The sequence below is a fragment of the Sceloporus undulatus genome, chromosome 2 (assembly GCF_019175285.1).
Source record: "Sceloporus undulatus isolate JIND9_A2432 ecotype Alabama chromosome 2, SceUnd_v1.1, whole genome shotgun sequence".
NCBI lineage: Eukaryota > Metazoa > Chordata > Lepidosauria > Squamata > Phrynosomatidae > Sceloporus > Sceloporus undulatus.
Window position 1 is genome coordinate 306,964,586 of NC_056523.1, and position 22,082 is coordinate 306,986,667.

The 22,082-nt window shown below is 38.3% G+C and overlaps 1 protein-coding gene across 2 annotated transcripts in view; it reads left to right on the plus strand.

The window, feature by feature from the left end:
* Window positions 1–21,697, plus strand: part of PRKAA1 (protein kinase AMP-activated catalytic subunit alpha 1) — a 31,844-nt gene extending 10,147 nt beyond the window's left edge. The window contains exons 2-9 of one of the 2 annotated variants that reach the window (XM_042448708.1): window positions 6,216–6,357; window positions 6,669–6,762; window positions 9,368–9,512; window positions 10,812–10,899; window positions 13,156–13,380; window positions 14,737–15,220; window positions 15,574–15,700; window positions 17,160–21,697. In XM_042448708.1, coding sequence (XP_042304642.1) covers window positions 6,216–6,357; window positions 6,669–6,762; window positions 9,368–9,512; window positions 10,812–10,899; window positions 13,156–13,380; window positions 14,737–15,220; window positions 15,574–15,700; window positions 17,160–17,404 — 1,550 coding nt within the window. In that variant the 3' untranslated portion in view covers window positions 17,405–21,697. Of the gene's footprint in view, window positions 1–6,215; window positions 6,358–6,668; window positions 6,763–9,367; window positions 9,513–10,811; window positions 10,977–13,155; window positions 13,381–14,736; window positions 15,221–15,573; window positions 15,701–17,159 lie in introns of those variants that run through there. The other variant, XM_042448710.1, reaches the window with a different exon arrangement.
* Window positions 21,698–22,082: the final 385 nt, after the last annotated feature.

Sequence of the window (22,082 nt, forward strand, 5' to 3'; positions counted from 1 at the left end):
CATTGTTGTCAAAAGCCTTCAGCGATAGCAAAACTGGTACTTTCCAGATGTTTTGGATTGCAATTCCCATCTGCCTCAATTTAGCATGGCCAGTGATCGTGGATAGTAAGTGTTGACATCCAGAACATCTAGTGGGTTTCAAGTTGTCTATCCTTACTTTATGGGCTCCTTGATTACATTGTTTAATGGCAATGGCATCTTGCTATGTGTAACGTGTGCCATATTGGTATGCATTTAAATGGGATCTCAGTTTTTAAAGTGTGTTGGTTGCGATATAATAAACTACGGTATATTTGACAGACTCTAATTCTTAACACATGCTGATGGGTTTGACACCATTCCCCCCTTCCCAAGCATCCAGTCATGGACTGTTGCTTCTTAAGCTACCTGATGTAGTGGATTGGATATGCTGGCAGGTTATTTTTCCCAGTGCCCCACATGCCAGCACTATATTTGTGCCCGTTGGCCAAAACTGTTTATTTCCATCCTGGAAATAAAGAATCATAGAGTTGGGCCAGTGACACAACTAAAGCATTTATGAAAGATGCTTCTGTTTAAAGACCTACTTCCAAGTCAGTTTATTCCACTGTGAAACACTTCTTACAGTCAAGACATTTTCCCTAATGTTTAGGTATAATCTAATTTCTTGTGTAAGTTGGATCCATTGGTTCATGTTCTGGTCTTTGGAGCAGCAGAAAACAAGCTCACTCCATCTTCTACATGGCATACCTTCAGGTATTTAAAGATGACTGTTATGTCACCTCTCAGTCTTCCTGTCTCCAAGTTAAACATATCCAGCTCCTCATAAGGAGCTCCTCCAGACCTTTGATCATCTTGGTCACCCTTTTCTGGATATGTTCCAACTTACCAATGTCCTTCTTGACTGTGGTGCCCAATACTGAACATAGGATTCCAGGTGAGGTTCTGGCCAAAGCACAATAGAGTAGAACTACTACTTGATCTGAACAATATGGCTCCTGTTGATGCAGTCTAGAATTTTATTAGCCTATTCAGATGTTGTATCACACTCTTGACATATGTTAAGCTTATGGTCTTCTAAGATCCCTAGATCATTGCTGCAGATCATCAGCCAATGGCTTGTGGACCATTCATGAATTATTACTTTGAGTAACACTGTCATGTACTGTTTTTGTAACCTCAGATCTGTATAGCCTTAGGACATTTTGATGACAAAAAGAAAAAAGCGGTGGACCTTAGTTTTGGATAAATTTTATATGAATTGCAAGGCTTCAGGGATATTTCTGGAACAGATGTGACTTTAACTAGTCTTTGCATTTTGTGCTGGGTTTACTGGATGGTTTGCCATGATGGTTAGTGTTCCTAGGCATTTGAACCAGTCTTAAATTTTGCACCAGCTACTGAGCACAGCATTTTGTTGCATCCTGAGTTTTCTTGCTCTTTTTAGTTCTGAAAGCAATATATTCTGTGACTATGGCCTAAATCTAATTGCAGTCCCTATTGAATTTGATAAGTCAACTCTTTGGTAAGTTCCACTGATTTAAAGGGTGTGTATAAGTTGGAGCTAAATGTTAGTCTACTTTTAAAAGTTTTTTTTTTAAATTATACTTACACCGAACACCATCCCAAGGGCTTGGGACTTCTTCCTTGATGCTGAACACCCAGTTTGAAATTCATTTGCAGATGTCAAAAGGTGGTTATATTCAGGTTGGAAATGCTTCAGGGAGAAAAGCTCCTAAATTAGTGGTACAAAGAACATAGTCTGTGTACCTTTGTGGTCCTGTTAATATTTTCTTATATATACAAACTTGTTTCCGCAGGCATTTTAATACTGAAGTTTCAGCGCTTTTTGTTTTGCTACATCCCCGATTTATCCTTGTGTTTGAAAATAATCATACAAACTTTTGGTGATGTTGAGGTTTTTATTCTTTCTGACTTGTGGCAAACTATGTATATCTTTGAGGGGGGGGGGGGTTGGCTAGAATTTGTTCAGAGGAGGTTTGCCTTTGCCTGTCTCTGAGGCTGAGAATTTTAATTTTAATTGTTGTGTTTTATGTACAGTATGTGAGCCGTCTTGGTCCCACTTTGGGAGAAAGGCAGGATAAAAATAAAATCAATAAATAATAATAAATAATAAATGAGAAAGTGTGACTTTCCCAAAGTCACCCAGTGGTGGATTTCCATGGCTAAATGAGGATTCAAACCCTGGTCTCCAGTCATAGTTCAGTGCTCAAACCACTTTGCCATGTTGGCTCTATTCATAATTTCACATTTCTCCTAAGAATGTGATAACTGCCTTTTTCTTATTTGTTTCCCATGGCAATTTCTATTCACCAGTAATCCCTCTGTTATAAAACAGACAGTTTCTTTGAAATGTGAGCTTTTCTGCTCAGTGTAAAATGCTGGCAGGATTTTGGGAGGACTTCATTATCTTTGTGGTACAGTACTGTATAAGCTATCAGTGGTAAACTGTTTATAATTTATGCAGTTCTCCACCTTCCTGTTCCAAAAAGACACTTAAATGGATCGCATCTAAAAGATGAAGTCTTCTCAACAACAATTCAATAAAAACATCAACATGAAATAATTATTATTATTATTATTATTATTATTATTATTATTATTATTTATTAAATAAAGAAATAACTCTTACAAGGCCTGAGGAAAATTGTGGTGGACAAGACTAATGTTTGCTTTAGTGTTTGATGAATAATGAGAATGCAGGTTTTCCATGATCATCTTTATTATCTTTAAACTGCAAAGAAGTTTATGGCTAAACAAGAAATGATATTGGAGATCAGGATTTTCCAATTTAATTGCAGTCCTTGCAGTTGGCTTGAAGAGCAGGGAAACTGTGCAGGACAAGGTTGGATCCTTACCGTTCCCCACTCCCACATTCTGAACATACTAGTATTGTAGCTCCATGCAGAAAATGTACAAGTACCATATGGATATCTGTAAGTTTTGCATGACAGCTAAAAGCAGCTTTAGAGTAGTGCTTTAAACTGGGAAATGACATGAGGGCAAAAGTTTAACCCTACCCTGTCCTTGTTCTGTAGAGCAGGCAGATGGAACTGAAACAGCTACAACCTTTTTTGGACAAGGATAAAGTAGCCACTGTAGTCTGTGCACTCTTTAATTTCTCATTAGGTTAATCTAATGAGCTGCCATGGTTTGAGGGTTGACTATGACTCTGGAGACCAGGGTTTGATTCCAGCTCATTGAAAACTCCCAGCTCATTGAAACCCACTGGGTGATCTTGGGCAAGTGACACTCTGAGCCTCAGGGGAAGGCAATAGCAAACCTCTGAACAAATCTTGCCAAGAAAACCCCATGATAGGTTCACCTTAGGGTCACCTAAATTAGAAATGGCTTGAAGGCATACAAGAACAAGAACAACCAAGTGAGCTCTACTTGGAGCTGCCCTTGAAGATGACTGAAGCTACAGCAAGTGCAAAATGCAGCAAAAAGATTGCTGACTGGAATACCAGTCTTAAAGGAGTTCTTCTCGGTGCCAGTTTGCTTCTGGACTGTATTTAAGGTGCTGGTGATGACATTTAGAGCACTAAATTGTTTGGAATTTTGGTACTTGAAGAAATGCCTGTCCCTACACAGTCAGCCCTCTATATCCATGGAATCTTTATCCATGTAGTCAAGCATTCATGGCTTAAAAACATTAAAAATACATGATGTACAAAATACATAAACCTTAATTTTTGCATTTTATTTAAGGGACACTATTTCACTATGCCATTGTATTTAATAGGACTTGAGCATCCATGGATTTTTGGTATCCATGGGGAGTTCCTCTTTTCTCCATCAATAGGGGCAATGTGAAGTAGGAGAACCTGGGAGAGGGCCTTCTCCATTGTGGCACACCAACTGAGGAATGTCCTCTCTTGGAAGTCTGACTGACATCAGGGTTTGTGTATTTCTGGTACCAAGCTAAAATGTGGGTTTTTAGTAAAACGTTTGGGGGCTGATCTACTTAGTAGTGTGCATCTATATTATTTTAAGTTGTATACTTTAAAGTTATTTTAATTCTTGTCTTGTTTAATGGATTTTAACCTTATTCTAATTATTTATAGTTTTAATCTGGAAGTGTTTTAAATTGTATATATTTTACACTACCCAGTAAAGGGCAAGATAGATAGATAGATAGATAGATAGATTAATAAACATTGTCTGGGGTTGGGGAGAAATTCTGAAAAATCTGAAAGATTCTGATTGTTGAGTTGATCTATCATTGAGGTTTGGCCAAGCATTATGTTACTGGACCTAGCCATTCTTCTGGTGGCTGTAAAGGTTATATGGTTGGTTAATGTTTCTGAAGTTTAATGAAAGAGTATGGTATCACTAAATAGAACATCTGCTAGGCTTTCATCAAAAAGAGCTAGTGCCAGAATGAAAAAAAATATATTATGCATGTATACCTTGAGGCTCTTCCTGTTCCCTTTGGTGGAGAATGTCAGCCAAAGTAGTGATTTCCTTACATTTAACTATGAGAATGATCCATGTTTTGACATGACAGTAAATGGATATACTAACTTGCATGACTATGCCATTTTAACAGCATTGCAGACCATTGGCTGACCATTAGAGACCATATCCAAAACCTGCTTTTATACAATAGTAGAATTTTATGATTCACTCCTCTCAAGTAGCCTAGCACAAAAAGGCCCACAAACAAAAGTTTTGTTAGGGGATCCGATTTCATCTATACACACGGATGACCACTAACCATTTTTGCCATCCTAATGTCCTAATAGAAGAAATTAATTGGCTCCTCTCCTTTTTGACTCCGCTGCCTAAGGTCTCTTTTGCACTACACAGTCACAACACATGAATATTACTTTAATAGCCATGGCTTCATGTTATGGGATCCTGGAATTTGTAGTTTTGGGTGGTATTCAGAATGTTTTACAGAGAGCTCTAGTGCCTCATCAAATTACAGATTCCATGATTCTGTAGGGTGCAGCCATGACAGTTAAAATGGGATTATACTGCAATAATTGTCTAGTATGAAAGAGACTTAGGTTGCATTGGAGCAGCTGCCACTTGCCACAGACAATTTATTGACAAGTCAGGAGGATGCATCAAGTTGGATTCTTCTGAAATTCCCAATTCAAGTAATTATTACAAGAATATGGTCTGTTACACCTTTTCTTAGATGTTCACTCCATAAGTAATAGCTGGAATATATGCATAGTATTTGTGGTCTAGCATTCTGCTTTCAGTGGTGCCCAAGTATATGTTTCAGGAAGCCTGCAAACAAGATGGTATCAGCACTCCCATGGTATTGGTTCCCCAGCACTTAGTACTGAAAGTCTCTTAATCTGGACAGTCTACACAGCTTTCAGGACTATTGGCTTTGACAAGTAGTAGCCACTTTCTGTGCATCTACATTGTAGAAATAATGTAGTTGGGCATCACTTTAAGTGCTGTAGCTCCCTCCAATGTCCTGGGATTTTGTAGTTTTAGAAGGTCTTTAGCCTTCTCTGCGAAATAGTGCTGGTGCCTCACCAAACTACAAATCCCAGGATTCTGTAGGATAGAGCCATGACAGCTAAAGTGTTGTCAAACTGCATTATTTCTACAGTGTAGATGCTCCTTAGATCTGGCCCCTGTAAATCTGTAAGAATTTTTCAATAAGACTACTTCTTTTCTAGAAAGTAGAATGGATGTCCTCCTCTTACAGCTTCATGGGACATGACCCTCCTTCCATAGGAAAAAGCATGGAAACTATTGTTGTAACTGCATATGTCCTTTCAATTTTGGAAGAGACCTGTTGGGGCAACCTGATACCTACAGTACCTACCTACTTAGAGACCTGTGTGCCTTGAGGGAAGGCAGAGAAGAGGTCCAGGCTAGGGATCCCAATATCTACTTTTGGGAGATTCCCAAGGCCAGAGACAAATCCACTGTCTTGGGTTTCATCTCTTGTAAATGCTATGTGTGTTATTACTATTAAATGCTTGAATACCTTAGCATACAGTCTTTGTGTTTGTGTGTGTGGTAAATAAGGTGTGTCCTGCTGAATAACCTTTGCAGTAGTAACCAGTATTGATTGATTTTGTTCATGTGAAGTCAGCCTGAGAGAAAATGTTTCCTTTCTCTTTCTGTCCCCCTCCCTATTTCTTTTAAACAGACCTGATGGATCATAGCCTTAATTAAAGATTTTTTTATGAGCACCTCCCTTGTCACACTCTGGCTGAACTTTTCTTTATTTCTTATAGTTGGCAAGCATGAGCTGACTGGGCACAAAGTAGCGGTGAAGATCTTGAACAGACAGAAGATTCGCAGTCTTGACGTTGTGGGGAAAATCCGCAGAGAGATTCAGAATCTGAAGCTTTTTCGACATCCGCACATAATTAAACTGTAAGCTCACAGCTTTTTTGAAAATGCCATCCCATCTGATGTGGTCAATAATTGACCACAATCCTAAAGGAGTCCTGATCAGTATGTCAGAATGCACTCCTGTGCCTAATGTTTGATGAATGCTGCACACCTCAACAAGGTGATACACACTTACTTGGGGAATAAGCCTTGTTGAACTGGAATGTCTTTCCAGATAAATACATGTGATTTTGCATCAGTCAATGTGCTACCTTTAAATAGAAGTTCTGCATAATGTTATATGGTGTTTGTAAGCATGTATACTCAGTTCGTTAATGTATCATCTTTTATAGCTACCAGGTTATCAGCACACCATCTGACATTTTCATGGTGATGGAATATGTCTCAGGAGGTGAACTGTTTGATTACATCTGTAAAAATGGAAGGGTAAGAGTCTCCCCCCCCCCCTCAGAGTGCTTTACATTTTACAGTATTGGATAGCCTTTAATATATTCTGTGAGCTGGTTCAGTTGCAACATGAAAAACTGAAATAGGCAATAAATAGTGCTTGTGTAAGCCTCCTATTTATTTGAGCTTTTCCACCTGTAACTATATACTTGGCACTTTGGAATATTAAAGGAGGAGGTTTTTCATTTAATTTTTAATTTATTTGCTTATTTTGCCTCCTTCTCATAATCAAAGAAGTTACATATAGATCACTTGTTCCTTACAATTCAAGATGTTGTAATACCTTGTACAACTCTCTCTCTCTCTCTAAATTATTTTCTGAATAAACCATACCTTTAATGTCTCAAAGATTGTAATTATATGCAAAACAAAGTTATACATAACACAGTTATATCCCTAAAATAACAAAATGATTTTCAGTCATTTCACTGAAAGGTGCTAATAGTGCTTTTCTCTCCATCCCCCGCCCCCCTGGCCTTGAAAATTTCCATTCCTCCCATGGAAAAATGTCTTGCTTTCCTTATGGTGTCAGAATTTTCAGAACTGTTACATCTTTAATAGTGCCTTAACATTTCTGCATTTAAGATCTGAGTGATCACAGTAGTTCATTAGCAGTATACTTCTTGTAGTAGCAACCCAGGCATAATGTATCAGTTGGTATTTTTACAAGACTTACATATTTCCTCAAAAGAGAAATGGTTAGCAATCAAATAGAAATGAAGAGGATGTACATTCTTCTTGTTCTACCAGCATGATGTTGTCACATGTTTGGAATTTTGCTTCTGTTTGTTTCTTCAAATGCTATCCTGGCCATACCTGATTGTATCATATTTTAGAAGTTAAGTTGGGTAAGGCCTGGTTTGGAGGACTACTACCATAATAGTGGTGGTCTCTAGGCAAGAATCCTGTCTGAAATACCAGTCAGTATTGAAAGTATTGAGCTAGATGAACCAACAGTCTGATTCCATATAAGGTAGCTTCCTGTGTTCATAAGTAAATCTGCAAAGCTTGGCCATAGTTACAACACTGGTAAGAAACAGATCAGTTTGGTTAGGCAACTTTGAAGTTGCAAACCAGTGTTTGGCTTCATGTCACACTTGGTGGAGTATGAATATGTGTTGTTAACAGGATCCCAGAAATATTCGGTAACGAGTTGGCAGCTATCATTGCTCAGCAAGCTGGATAATGGTCTAACCATGTATGATGCAGCTTCCTGTGTGTATTCCAGATGGGTTATTAGAGCTGTTGTGAGAAGGCATTCCCCATTGATTTTATTATTAGAGGCAACTCTCAGCGCTTATCTTCATTACAAATGTGGTGCTGCCCTTAGTAGATTATCCCAAGGCTTGACATTATATCTGATGGAATTTAACGTGAGAACCCTGATTTAAGTATAATCAGTGGTGAAAATTATTTTTATGGGTTGAGGATCTAGGCTAGAACACATCCACCTCACCAGAACATATTCCAAAGTCCAAAGACAGAGACCAAAATCAGCCATATAAGGTGGATGTTATTGACAGTTGGTAGGTATAACAGGCATTGCATAGAAAAAAAGTATTTGTAGTTCTTTAGCTAAAAAGGAGCCAAATCTCTTGGCAGCATATGGTGGGCCAAGATCCCTAAGCAGTAGATCTTGCATAAACTATCCCAGGGCCAATATAAATGCATGCTTCCTCCCTGCTTCCCACCCACACCCAATGAGATCGGAATATAGGCATTGTGTGAATTTGTGTTATGTGCCTTCAGGTCTTTTCTGACTTAAGGTGATGCTAATGTGAACCATGGGGTTTTCTTGGCAAGATTCATCCAAAGGAGGTTTGCCATTGCCTTCACCTGAAGTTGATATCATGTGACTTGCCCAAGATCACTTGGTGGGCTTCATGGCTGAGCTGGGAATCGAACCCTGGTCTCCAGAATCATAGTCCAACACTCAAAGCAGTAGGCATTGGCTAAAGCGTAAATGCCAAAGGGCCTTATAATGTCTTACCTATGCAAGTTAGTCTTATTCCTCCCTGCTTTGCTTCTATTAATTGTAAGAAAGGGAAAATTAAAGAGCTGAAGTAATCAGTTCAGCAGTTTTATTTTTGTGTAAAGTACTGACCTTTTAAACCAGGTTAAATACCATCTTAGGTAAAGTGGATGTGACAAGTTGTCTAAGAAGCTATTTTGTTAATCATGAAACATCAGTTTTGACACCTGCACACTATTAGATTGATTTTCAGAAAACAAAGTTTTCAGTTCAGGCCTTGCTAGTCTCACTTAGTACAGATAATGATAGGGACTTCCTTTTCTTATTTCTTGTGGGTCTGCATTTTATTACACCATCTTCTTTGATCCTAAGGTACCCTAAGGTACATGAAAATATTGTCATACACCTTTTCCCAGCCTTAGGCCCTCCAAACTGAACTAGTACAGCTTCCATTTTCCCCTGGAGGGCATGGAGTTGGGGAGAATTGTTCTACCAAGCCACAAAACTATCACACTGTACCATTAAAATGTAGGAAATTCTCAAATGTTTTGTGTCTGTTTGTGTTTAAAAATTATGTACTCCATTTTTTTTTTACCTTTCCTTGTTGCTAAGCTTGATGAAAAGGAGAGTAGACGTCTGTTCCAGCAAATTCTTTCAGGTGTGGATTATTGCCACAGGCACATGGTAGTCCACAGAGACTTGAAACCTGAAAACGTACTGCTTGATGCACACATGAATGCCAAGATTGCTGATTTTGGTAGGTTTCCTGTGAAGTGGGTCCCTTTTTTTAAAAAAAAAAATTATTTGATTACTTTGATTATTTAAGTGCCAAGTTTAAAGTAACTGAAATCCAATTTATGTGTGTGTGTGTTTAATGCCACACATTTCTTTGGGTATACATGAAGGAATTGTGTAGCTCAGTGTTGCTGTTCTTTTAGTCTCTCTCTCTCTTTAAATTCTTTTGATGGCTTTTTTCAAATCGCCACTGGGGTGAATTGTTTCTATGCCAAGCTTATGCTCATGCTTATATTTTTTTAAAAAATATTACAAGATACTCTGATAAAATTGCTCAGCTGAAAGACCACAGTACATTCTGTAAATTTATGTACCTTAATATGCAAACTTAAATCCACAGATCTCTCTGCTATAAGTTGTGATTCTCTGGCTTGGGAACTGACTACACCCCCAGAGCAGGAGGGATTAACTTCATCCCTCCAGATGTATTTCTGTCTTGTCTCACCTTTGACTAGGCTGGCTACAGCTGATGGGAATTGCAGTTCAGCAGCATCTGGAGGGTCACAGGTTCCCCAATTTGGTGCTAGAGGAAAGGGCCTGGAACCTGCAGTGATTCACAAAATGCCAGAGGCCTATAGGCCCCATTTATATGCTTAATTGTATTGTATCCAATGTGGATTTTCATTGGAAGCTGTTTAGAAAGTCAGTTATGATCCCCCTCCCTCAAAATGAACCTAAATGCATTATAAACTAGAGAAGACCTCAAAGACCATGGCTGTTTTTGTGGATAGGCCATTAAAAGAATCCATGGCATATAAACACAGAAATATTGCTACATAATCCTGGTATTTCTTTTGTAGATATAGTGGATAGTCCCTGCCTTTGTAAAGAGGTTTCTGATGAGCAGTGCTATGTGAATCTAAGTGTTCAGTTATTGCAAAGGTATGGTGCTCAATTACAGATGGAGATTAAATTATTCCTTACCAGAGAATTGCAGTATCTAGGTGTCAAAATGCATTTGGACAGCATGGGATTTAGTTACCAATGTTAATCTTTTCAGTACTAAATGGAATTCAGAATAATGCAAAGATATGGTGCTGCCTTGTACTGAGTTGGTGGCTCATCTAAAGTCAAGAGCATTACCATGAGAACAATTTCATTTAATTATACTGTATGTGGTATTCCTACTGGGATCATTATTTTGCTTTTGTTCCTAATTTATTTCTGTAACCATTTGTATACATTAACAATTTGAGAGGCTTTAATGTGTGTTAGTAATCTACAACTGGTCAACTTCATTTGAACTTTTGTACATTTTCAGGCCTTTCAAATATGATGTCAGATGGAGAATTTTTGAGAACAAGCTGTGGTTCTCCTAACTATGCTGCTCCAGAAGTAATTTCAGGAAGGTAGTTTCTCTTCTTGGATAAATGTATATATGTATTCTCAAAAACAAAGCCCTGCTCTTCAGTGTTAAAGCTTCAAGGTAGATTGCTAAACTTTCAGGTTTGGAAATTTAAAATTCCTGGCTTTGATAGCTTCTTTGGACTAGTCCCAGTGTTTTCTCTGTATAAAACTATTGCCATATTTGCTTATCATGCTAAGCCATTGTTATCACAGCAGTGTATAAGACCTAGAACAAACATTAGATTCACATGTTCTTCCCTCTTCTTTCTGCACAGTCAGGAGAACATCAGTCGTTATTATATTAGATTGTTGTTGAGCATGGTTTGCTATGTCATCTCATGTGACACACTGTGTTAAGCACAATCTGTGGATTGATTCAAACCATCTAAAACCTAGTTTCTATAGCTGGCATGCTGATAAACCTGGCTTTGTTTAAACTAGCTATAGTTGATTTTAACAATAGTTTAAATCACAATAACAAAGCAAACTATGGTTGACTAAAACAGGAAGTAAAGCTTCCAAATATGTCCTACCAGTTGTATCGGGAGGGAGACACGCAGGCCCAAGATACATTGTACATGTTATTCTATTCCAAGTGTGAGTGAGACCAGCTGTAATTCTTACCAATTTGGACATCTGCCCATCAAGCATACAAAGCACACCTCAATTTTGTGTATAGGAATACTCAGGAATCAAGTCCAGTGCAAAAGCTTCTGGACATGGAAAGCAGAGGTCATTTCCTTTAAATACCCTGTTATCTCCATCCACTGATGGGAGAAGATAGCAGAAGATCACTATCTAGAAGGGACTGCATCCAGCTCATGGGTTCCCTGGCCCTGTGCTAAACTGTGGTTTACTGTGGTATGTAAAAACAACATCTCATATGCCCCCAAGGGGATGGTGGTTTTTGCCAGCATTAATAATTCCCATTCGTGGAAATACAAAGCTTCTGGTTTTAAAGAAGATGATGAGCTCTTATTGTTAAATGTAGCCAAAAGAACAATTTATGTTTGGTAACTAAGGCCACAAAGATCTCTGTCTGTCTCCTCTGTGCCTACTGGATTGAAGTTGGTTCTTACAGATGGTACTTTTTGGGGGAAACAAAGGGCCTGAACAGACAGACCAAAATAAAGCTGCTTCAGGTCACTTTGGAGGTATGCTGTTTAAATGACACACACATCTTAAGAGGCCAGAAGCTGTGCCAAAGCTGCACTCCAGTCCTTAGGACTTGAATGTGACTTCGGCGTGGCTTCTGGCCTCTTAGGACACATGCAGCATTTAAACAGCATACCTCCAAAGTGACCCGAAGCAGCTTTATTTTGGCCTGTCTGTTTGGGCCCAAACTCTACATATGAAGGGCTTGTTTCTCATATCACAACTTTGTAATAGGTATTATTTATTGATACATCTGCCTAGGGTAAAATGTGCTATATTATTCAGTACTTAATACAGGTCTGTCACCACAGCTAATACTGTCAGATGTGTGATTTGATTTATTGCATTTGTACCAAGCTCTTCTTGCAAATAGCTCAGGATGGAGAACATGGGCACCTTTGATTTTTATCCTCTTGTGATCTGTGTTAAGTTCTATGCAGAGGTAACACTGCCAGTTTTTTAACTGTAGTTAAGCAGGTCATGAGTGGGACATGGAACTGTGTTCTGCATCCCCTTTCCTCAGACAACTAATAAACAAATCCTCTTCTGGCTTTAACTTGATCATTATATAGTGTTAACATCTAGCCATGTTCTTGAAACCAGGCTCTGACTGTTTGAACATAATGACTGAAAATACATTTGAGAAGAATTTATTGTAGAATGAGAAGAATTGGAGGATAGGCAATCCTATCATGCTTTTGATCTTTTAACTCAAGGTAGGGAACCTATGGCCCTATGGATGTTGTTGAACTCCTGTTCTCATCAGCCTGACCAGCGGTAAGGCATAATGGGAATAACAGATCACCTTCTGAAGGGCAAAGGTACTCCACTCTTGCCTTAATTGCCATATAGTGTTAGATGTAGCCCAGTCCATAGTGTTTTGACCAAAGTGACCCAATATCCAGTGTGATTGACCTTTTATTTGGATCCCGATATCTCTGGCTCCAGTACTTATATCACTACACAGCTTTGTCAAAATGTGTGAATTCCATTGTTTTGTGTAATTTTTTCTATAAACCATTGAAAGCCTATCAAACCAGTTTAAGAAATTCCATGTAGGCATTGTTACCTGATCAAAATTAACTACAAATTCCATTTTTCAGATTATATGCAGGCCCAGAAGTTGATATCTGGAGCAGTGGAGTTATTCTTTATGCTCTGTTATGTGGAACCCTTCCATTTGATGATGATCATGTGCCAACACTTTTTAAGAAGATATGTGATGGTATCTTTTATACTCCTCAGTATCTGAATCCAGCAGTAATTAGCCTTTTGAAACACATGTTGCAGGTGGATCCCATGAAGAGAGCTACAATAAGAGACATAAGGTATGTTTCACCTGGTGATTCAGATGTAGGCTGTTACACAAACCTAATTCCAAACATTTATGTCAGATTTCCTGTGCTATTTGCTTGACGTTGTAATGGTTTGGACCTAATACTAGCCATGATGAACTGGCTAGTATTATGGAATTGGCCCAGTATATACTGTATTACTGCAGCATGCTTTGAGTTTTTCTCTCCTCCAATTCAGCCCATGAGAATGTACCCACTTCCTGAACAAGCTGCAGATTTTCATTGATTCTTTACCAGACCAAACTGCAGTAAGTTTAATCAGTGATTGATTGAAATAAGCCAACATGGGCTGATTTTAACTTATTCCAATAAATCATGGTTTATTGTTAAACAGTTTGGTCTGGTTCAAATGTAATAGTGGACAGAAGTTAATTTAAAGTAGGCCGTGGGTGATTACTATCTCTTCCTTTTGACTGTGCTGGAAGAAGGGGAAGGACAGGGAAGCACAAGAGCCCAAGGCTTGGCACACGTCTTTCTGAATTTCTAAGCTAATTTTATGTCTCAACTAGAAGTTATGATTCTGTGATCATACTGTAACTGGTATAATCCAGTTTTTATGTCTGCTAGCACACCAAACTGTATGTTAATGGATATTTTAATACAGTAATTTGCATATGAATATTAACATTAAATAGTGTATATTTTTAAAGTAACCTTTTTTCTTGAATTCATGCTTTTAAAAGAAGAAATTCATAGGAAACTTTTTTGCTTTCAGATTATTTTTTGCTGCTTTTATTTTAAGCTCCTAAAATATTTTAGGTCTTTAATGTCTTGATTTTTATTTTAGATTTTATTGTAATATGTGAAGGTTGTTTTTTTTTTTTTTTTTTGGGCAAATAACATTCATATATTAGGCAGTAAATCTAAAATAGTGTGGAAACTCAAATTTTGCAGATTAAAGAAAAGTTTTGTATTTTGTATTTTATCAAGCTGCACTTTTAACTGCTGGAATGATTTTTTAAAAATCAGTCAGATATAATGCTTCTGAAGCTAATAGGAGAATGGGAGAATAGCTGCCTCCATGTGCACACCACCATTAAATCTCGTGGGACTTGAGGTCCTGCGGTTTTGCCATCTACCGTGTGTGTGTGTGTGTGTGTGTGTGTGTAATGGAACCCCCTGCAGATAAGAAGGACACTCTGTATCTTCTTCTGGTGACTGCTTTGTTACCACAGTTTAAACAGTTAACACAACTTTATGTTGTGAGCTGAATTAAATGCCACCTTCAGACGGAGAGTTTCTTAATTAAACTGTGTTTGCAGTTAGTAAAGGGCTTATTAAAGAGTGAAACAGTTGGCTTTTAAAATAACTAGATTGTTTTGTATCTAGGGAACATGAATGGTTTAAGCAAGACCTCCCCAAGTACCTCTTTCCTGAAGACCCATCTTACAGTTCAACAATGATTGATGATGAAGCCTTAAAAGAGGTCTGTGATAAGTTTGAATGCACAGAGGAGGAAGTACTAAGCTGCTTGTATAATCGAAATCATCAGGATCCTTTAGCTGTTGCCTATCACCTCATTATAGATAACAGGAGAATAATGAATGAAGCGAAAGACTTTTATTTGGCTACAAGCCCACCAGATTCCTTTCTTGATGATCACTTTTCCCGTCCCCACCCTGAAAGAGTGCCATTTTTAGTTGCTGAATTACCAAGGCCGCGCCATACACTTGATGAGCTAAACCCACAGAAGTCCAAACATCAAGGGGTCAGAAGAGCTAAGTGGCATTTGGGAATTCGGAGTCAGAGTCGACCAAATGACATAATGGCAGAAGTTTGTCGAGCAATCAAACAGTTGGATTATGAATGGAAGGTGAGATTGCATTAGTCATTCTTCTACAGATAGTGACTTAGAATGGGCTGATTTCACAATACAGTCAGCCCTTCTTATACACAGATTTTTTATACACTGATTCAAGCATCCACGGTTTGAAAATGTTTAAAAAAGTATAAATTTCAAATATCAAACCTTTATTTTCCATTTTTTATAAGGGACACCATTTTGTTATGTCATTATATTTAATGGGACTTGAGCATCCCCAGATTTTGTTATTCACGGGGGATCTTGGAACCAAACCCCAGCGTATAACAAGGGTCCACTGTAATTGTTTGGTGTTCCTTTGTTAAAAACTAAGGTAGAAATTAATATGCAACTATTCTTTCTAGGTTGTAAATCCATACTATTTGCGTGTTCGAAGGAAGAATCCAGTAACTGGCACGTATTCCAAAATGAGTCTACAGTTATACCAGGTGGACAGTAGGACTTACCTGTTGGATTTCCGTAGCATTGATGGTATGTGAAGCTGTTTATACGCAAGTAATTGCTTGCTTATGTAAATAACTTTAGTGTTGTTGCTGTGGTTTATCTTGTGCTCAAATACTGATGAATTTGAACATAGGTTAGTTTTCACTATCCTGTTTTCACTGTTTTCACAAGCTTTACAAATCATAGTTATGCTGTTTTCACTAATGTATTCTGAGGATACATGATGTTGTGCTTAAGACACAGTAAAATTTTACTGCAGCAGGTTGAAGAGAGATGCAGGATGCAAAACATAAACAGAGTTGGTTTCCACCAAATGTGATGATGGATACTAGACAGAGCTCTTCACAAACAGAGTACTAAGCTATCCAACAAAGCTAAATGGAGAGGCTGTATACGTCGAAGACATGAACTTGGGGAGCAAATGGGATGGCCGTTGTAATGTGCTTGTGATCTTTCTGAATGGCTAGTTGTGGGAACTAGAGTAGATGAGCTGTGGTCTAATCTAGCAAAGCAGATTCTTAAGGGTAACATCACTCAGGCACTTATCAGGATTATATTCTTTACATGCTGTCCACATTTGATTAACTGTGCCTTCTCCTGTACAATCCTCCCTGTATGCTCAGGTCCTCTGAGAAATCTTTGCTCCAACTGGCCAAGACTAGATTGGCAATGGTTTCCCAAAGTACCTTTTTGTCTGCTGTCCCCAGACTTTGGAATGACCTGCCAGAAGACATAATGACAACTGAAAATTCTGAATGCATTTAAAACAATATGTCTTCTGACAGTCTTATCCACGCAATTTTAAATCATGACTTTTTAATTTGTATATGAGCTCTTATGAATGTATTTTAATGGTTTTATAGGCGCGTTACAGCGGCGGTCTGCCGGTGTCGCAGGTTGTTGCGTCCAGGAACCGCAGCAGCCAAACCGTGTGATTCCCGGGTGCAGCCGAAAAGAAGCGCCAAAATGGCGCTTCTTTTTGCGCGCCGGAAGTAGCACCACGAGGTGCTAGTCGCACACTTGCTGCGTCACTTCCGCTGTGCGACGTCCGGATGCTATGCATCCGCGACGTCAACATGGCGGCCCCCCTGTGTGGAACAGGCACCGCCATTTTGTGCGCGCTCCGCGTGTACTAGGATTAGGGGCGTCAGGAAGTGACGCCCCTTCCTAACCCTAGTACGTGCGGAACGCATACTTTATGCCCGTCCGGAACGGGCCATAGTATTGTATTTTAACTGTGTTTATGTAGTTTCAATTGTGTTTTGAATTTTAATATGCTGTACCCTACAGCATACGCTGTACCCTACTTCAAGCCGAGGAGAGAAAGAAATATTACTACTACTACTACTACTACTACTACTACTTTAGATTGGGTCAGCCTGGTGATATACTATAATAATAATCAACATTTTTTCAGCTTGTCTTACTTTGCCAACCACTGTCTAGTCTTGATGCCATGCATTTAAAATTGTTATCTTCCCTCTAGATGAAATTACTGAAGTAAAATCTGGGACTGCCACTCCCCAGAGGTCGGGATCTGTGACAAGCTACAGATCTTGCCAGAAGGATTCGGACACTGATGCTCAAGGAAAATCCTCTGATATGTCTCTTACCTCATCGGTGACCTCTTCTCTTGACTCATCTGCAGCTGAGTTAACCCCAAGATCAGGGAGCCACACAATAGAATTTTTTGAAATGTGTGCAAATCTTATTAAAATACTTGCACAATGATTTGTACAGTCGGCTTATTTTTTTTTACAGCAATAAGCATGCCTAAAAAAGAAAAGAAATCATAGTCAAATGCTTCCAATTATAATCAAGTTACAGTTAACTTTGGCGCTGAGAAGACTAGCCACACTGCAATTTGCACAGGAATTGAATATAAATTTAAAAGCAGTCTAGACATCTTAATGTAATGAGGCAAATTATGATTAGACAGTCCACTGGTATGATTCAGGTGAAAGAAAAGGCAGCCTTTATGAGCAGAGTTTATTTTTCACTGTGTACACATTGGGGCTTCATGGACTCTATTAACCATACTCTTTTGTAGTTTGTCTTTATATTGCTGACTATGTATTCCTGTTACAGTAAAAGTGGTCACTTGTTAGATCAGAATCAGTGAAGATGACTTTGGATAGTAGGTTTCAGTTGCACCCTGATCTGTCAATTAACTGTTTCTTTTATCAAACAGCACTTGTCTCAAGGCTGCTAGTGGTATACTTGGGTGAAAAAGGTAAAGCAACTCCTACCATTATTTTTTTTAAAATAATTATTGTGTTTCCAGATCTAAATCAAATTCTTAATGTGTTTTAATCTTCAATAAGTTACAGGAGTGAATATAGTTAAGGCCATCAGTGTGGGAGTTCACTTTTTAGGAACAGAAGAAATTGGCCAGCACTGAAAGCTTGTTGTATAAACCCATGTGGGACTTTTGGCTTGGCTTTTCTTAAACAGTCACCGTACATGCCAAGTTTCAGAAGCACTGTGTGATAACAGCAAGGGAGGAGGCTGTTATTCAGTAGCAGGAAGCAGCCAGAAATTGTAATGTGGTAATGCAGAACCTTCCCATGGCCCTAGGTAGGGATGGGATCCTAGCTGTGGATTTTAGTCATGGATTAGTAGAGACGGGACTTTCTAGTCATAGCACTGTCTTTAGAAAGATAAAATATATATACTTGGTAAGTTTACAGCTGTGCAAATTCACTGAATCATGTGATATTAGTAGCTTCTTGCATGCTACAACACAATAGGATGTGAATCTTGCGCCTAAACCCAATGAGAATGTGGCTGGTAGGACAACTCAAATAGATTAGTGCATGCAGTTCTTGGAAGCTTACACTGTGAATTCAGTGGTTTCTGTTTTCATAGGGCTTTCATATACAAATTTCTTGGCAGATAACTCTTCTAGTAATGGATGATTTGGATCTTGCCTCAGTTGCATAGTACTTTTTTACACCACTTTTTATACTCAATTAAGATTTTTAAAAGTAAGATAACATTAAGTAGCTCTGTTGGTTTTGAAATGTACAAAAACCCATTGATTAGCAATGGTTGGGCAGGTTTGGCTGCTAGAAACTGAGCATGTTTTTGATTATTACTGTAAGTGCTGACATAATACCCATGCCATATATGCTTATTTAAAATTAGACAAATTAGGCAAATTAGAAGAGGATATGCAAGTGAAAGACTACATTTTCCTGGTGCCCAGCTCAGATACAACACTTAACTATGGTTATCAGTAAACTTGCTCTGTTGCCTTAATTCTAGCTGGTCCCAAACACACAAGCTATGTATACACAGAATGACATGCAAATATTCTGTGTCATTCTAATTTACCATGAATAAACTACCTGATTGAGCATGCATTCCATTTGCTCCTACTTTGCTTTTCTCAGCTACCATGGCTACTAAACAAACTAGGAATGACTTGTTGGCATTACTGAAAATCCTGGCTCATTGCTTGAAAACAATCCAGGATTTGCAGATGACAGGTTTTTGTTTGTTTTTGTTTTGTTATTTGTTTTTGGTTTTCCTAATTTGTTTTGGAACAACAAGACAAGATACCAGTTCAGACAGAACGTTTAACAAAACCATTGCAGGTTTGTTTAGTGGTGGTGCTAGCATTACAGAGCAAATGAGCTTTGTATTTTGGCACACGGCTCATTCATAATAATGCAGAATTCTTGTCCACAAGGAAGTTGTGGGGTTAACTTGCCAAGGAGAGCCCTTCCACCTGACAGCTTATATAGGAAGGCACAGAAATACTTCAACATTCAAGCAGAGAGGGAAAGCTGCTTTTTCCATTGTTTGCTTGGTGCAGATGTGGTTAATACCAATTTATTGGAAACCAAAGGTTTCATACCCTAGTTTATGGGCAGTCTTTAACTTGAGTAGTCATATGATTAAAGGAAACAAAACTGTGGTAAACATTACATATGAATAGGACCGATAGTGTGTGCAAATTCCAGTAAGCACCCAGATCTCTTAATCTTTCAATGCAGTGATAATCTCTGGTAGGATGGGTTCTCTGCAGATCATAGCAGCCACAATACTTTGGATAGGAATACAACCTGAACCTGGTAAGCAGGTAGATCTGTACCTAGAGATGCTCTGAGTCATACATAACATGCAGTTCTTTAAACCTACACTTGCTGCGTGCATTCAAGGTCATTGTTATTTGTTGGTGTGTTAACCATGTAGAAGCTCATACCTGGCATTTCATGCTGTCTTAAAACAACCATATACTTAACAGTAACCCTTCAAATTTTGTCATCTGCACATCTTTCAGAGATACATACATATGTGTGGGCTTCTCATGTTAACATTTCAACATTTCTTCAAACTTAATACTTTTCAAAATGCAACAATGTCTTTAGAATGAGTGGTCCTTAATGTTTACTTTGGAAGGCGTGTATGTGATGCAATGAGGCAGGCCAGTTTAAATGTTACTTTTAGAGATGTAGTACAGGTATGATACCATACAAAGAGGTTCTCTTGGGACCAAGTCATAGGTGTGCTTTCTTAATTCACAAAAATAAAATAAAAACATGTTTATGTCTGGTTTTGCTGCACCTGTTCAGTAATTGTGATTGTAATTAGTTATGCTGTATTAATTTTGAAATGGTTAATATTGCACTTTGCAAATGGCATAAACGCACACTTTTTTCCTTGTTTTATTTCTGGGTAGCCTCTAGGACGTGTAGAGTCAGTTATATTCTGTGGTTTTGGCAAACATGGAACAATCAGGCCCAAGCCTCAAGCACCACTGCTACACATTATCAGTCTACTGTAGTTGGATGTAGAGCCTAATAGTATGCATGTTTGTACTGGATTACATGCATATAATTAGGCTGTATGCCCCACTAAAATAGATAGATGATGTGCAACGGTGGCACACTCAGCCCCAGAAAACCCTGTGTTAGGTTTGCTGTAGGGTTGCCATAAGTCAGAAACGACCTGAAGGCACATGACAACAACAAACAAGTTACATCCCACTGAGTTCAGAGGCTTCTTCTTAGGTATATCTACATCTGCAGTTTTTGGTGTAACTCTTATTCTAATCCTACTGAAATGGATGGAAGATTCCACCAGCAGCATCTGCTGAATTATGTGCAGTGTCTTTTCACTGGAAAATGGAACAAACGTCCATTTTATACATTTTGGTCATTTTTGTTCTCAAGATATCATGGCTTTAATTTTATCTTAGTATATGGAGGTTAAAGTATGTAGCAAAAGGGTACAGTTGCCTATACTGATTTGGTCAGGTTTTTTAAAAAGGCTTTGTTCATTAAATGTTTCATTTTCTATTCCATTTTTTTTATTGTCATAACTGGGGCTGTCTGATGTATATTATTCAAGCAAAAGTGCTGTTTCATTTTTTTTTAAACTTGCAGTAAAATGTTGATCTTGAAATGGTGTTTATTAAAACTAGACCTTCTGTGGTCTTGCCGTAGAGGCTTAGAATTGGTTTTTCTTAGTGTTACATTCAGACAGGATGGTAGCTGGTCATATAGCAAGAGGAACTGCTTTGCGAAAGAGATAGCTGTGGAACTCTGAAGAAAAAGGGCTTGCTAAACAGCATCTTTAAAAGAAACAAAAAGGCATAGGGTTTATTGTGTAACAGGCCAAGTACAGTTTTTTTTTAAAGGTGTTACTCCAAGTTTGTTCTAGTGGGAAAGCTTTTTATCTGTCCATGTGCAATGTAATTTTAACACTGGTGAGAGGGTAGAAGTCCATCTTTGTGGTGCAATATTTTCAAAGACCAACTTTCATCAGTGTTTTGACATTTTAAGTGTTTCAGTACAAGCTTTGAAATATTTACTTTGTCACCTGATTCTCTCCCCCCCTCCATTATACAGCTTAATGAATGGATGACCACCTTCTTTTACAAACAAGATGTGCCTACTTCTATTGCAAATTTTCTCTCTCTCTTTTTGTTGGCAGTACTGAATGAAAAACTGCTTGTGATAGCTCTATATGACTTGTTACTTTTAACAAACATTAAATTGTATGCGAGTAAATTTATGTAATGTTTTCTGTGCATTGTGTTTTCACTTCCTTCATCCCACTGTTAGTTTTTAAATACAGTTGTCCCTCCATATTCGCAAGAGTTAGGGGAACAAGACCCCCGTGAATATGGAAAAACTGCAAATAACAAAAACACTGTTTTTACCTGAGAGGACACTTCTCTAGGAATCTCTAGGTCCTCCAGTGTAACTCTGTGGTCAATGTTCAACATACACTGACCATAGAATGGCACTGGAGTAGCTACAAATGGTCTTTCAGTGCAACTTATAGTTAAAGTTGACCACAGAGTTGCACTGGAGGACCTAGACAGTCCTAGAGAGAACATATTAATGAAATCCGTGAATAATCAAATCTGCAAATATCAAAGCCGCACATGTGGAGG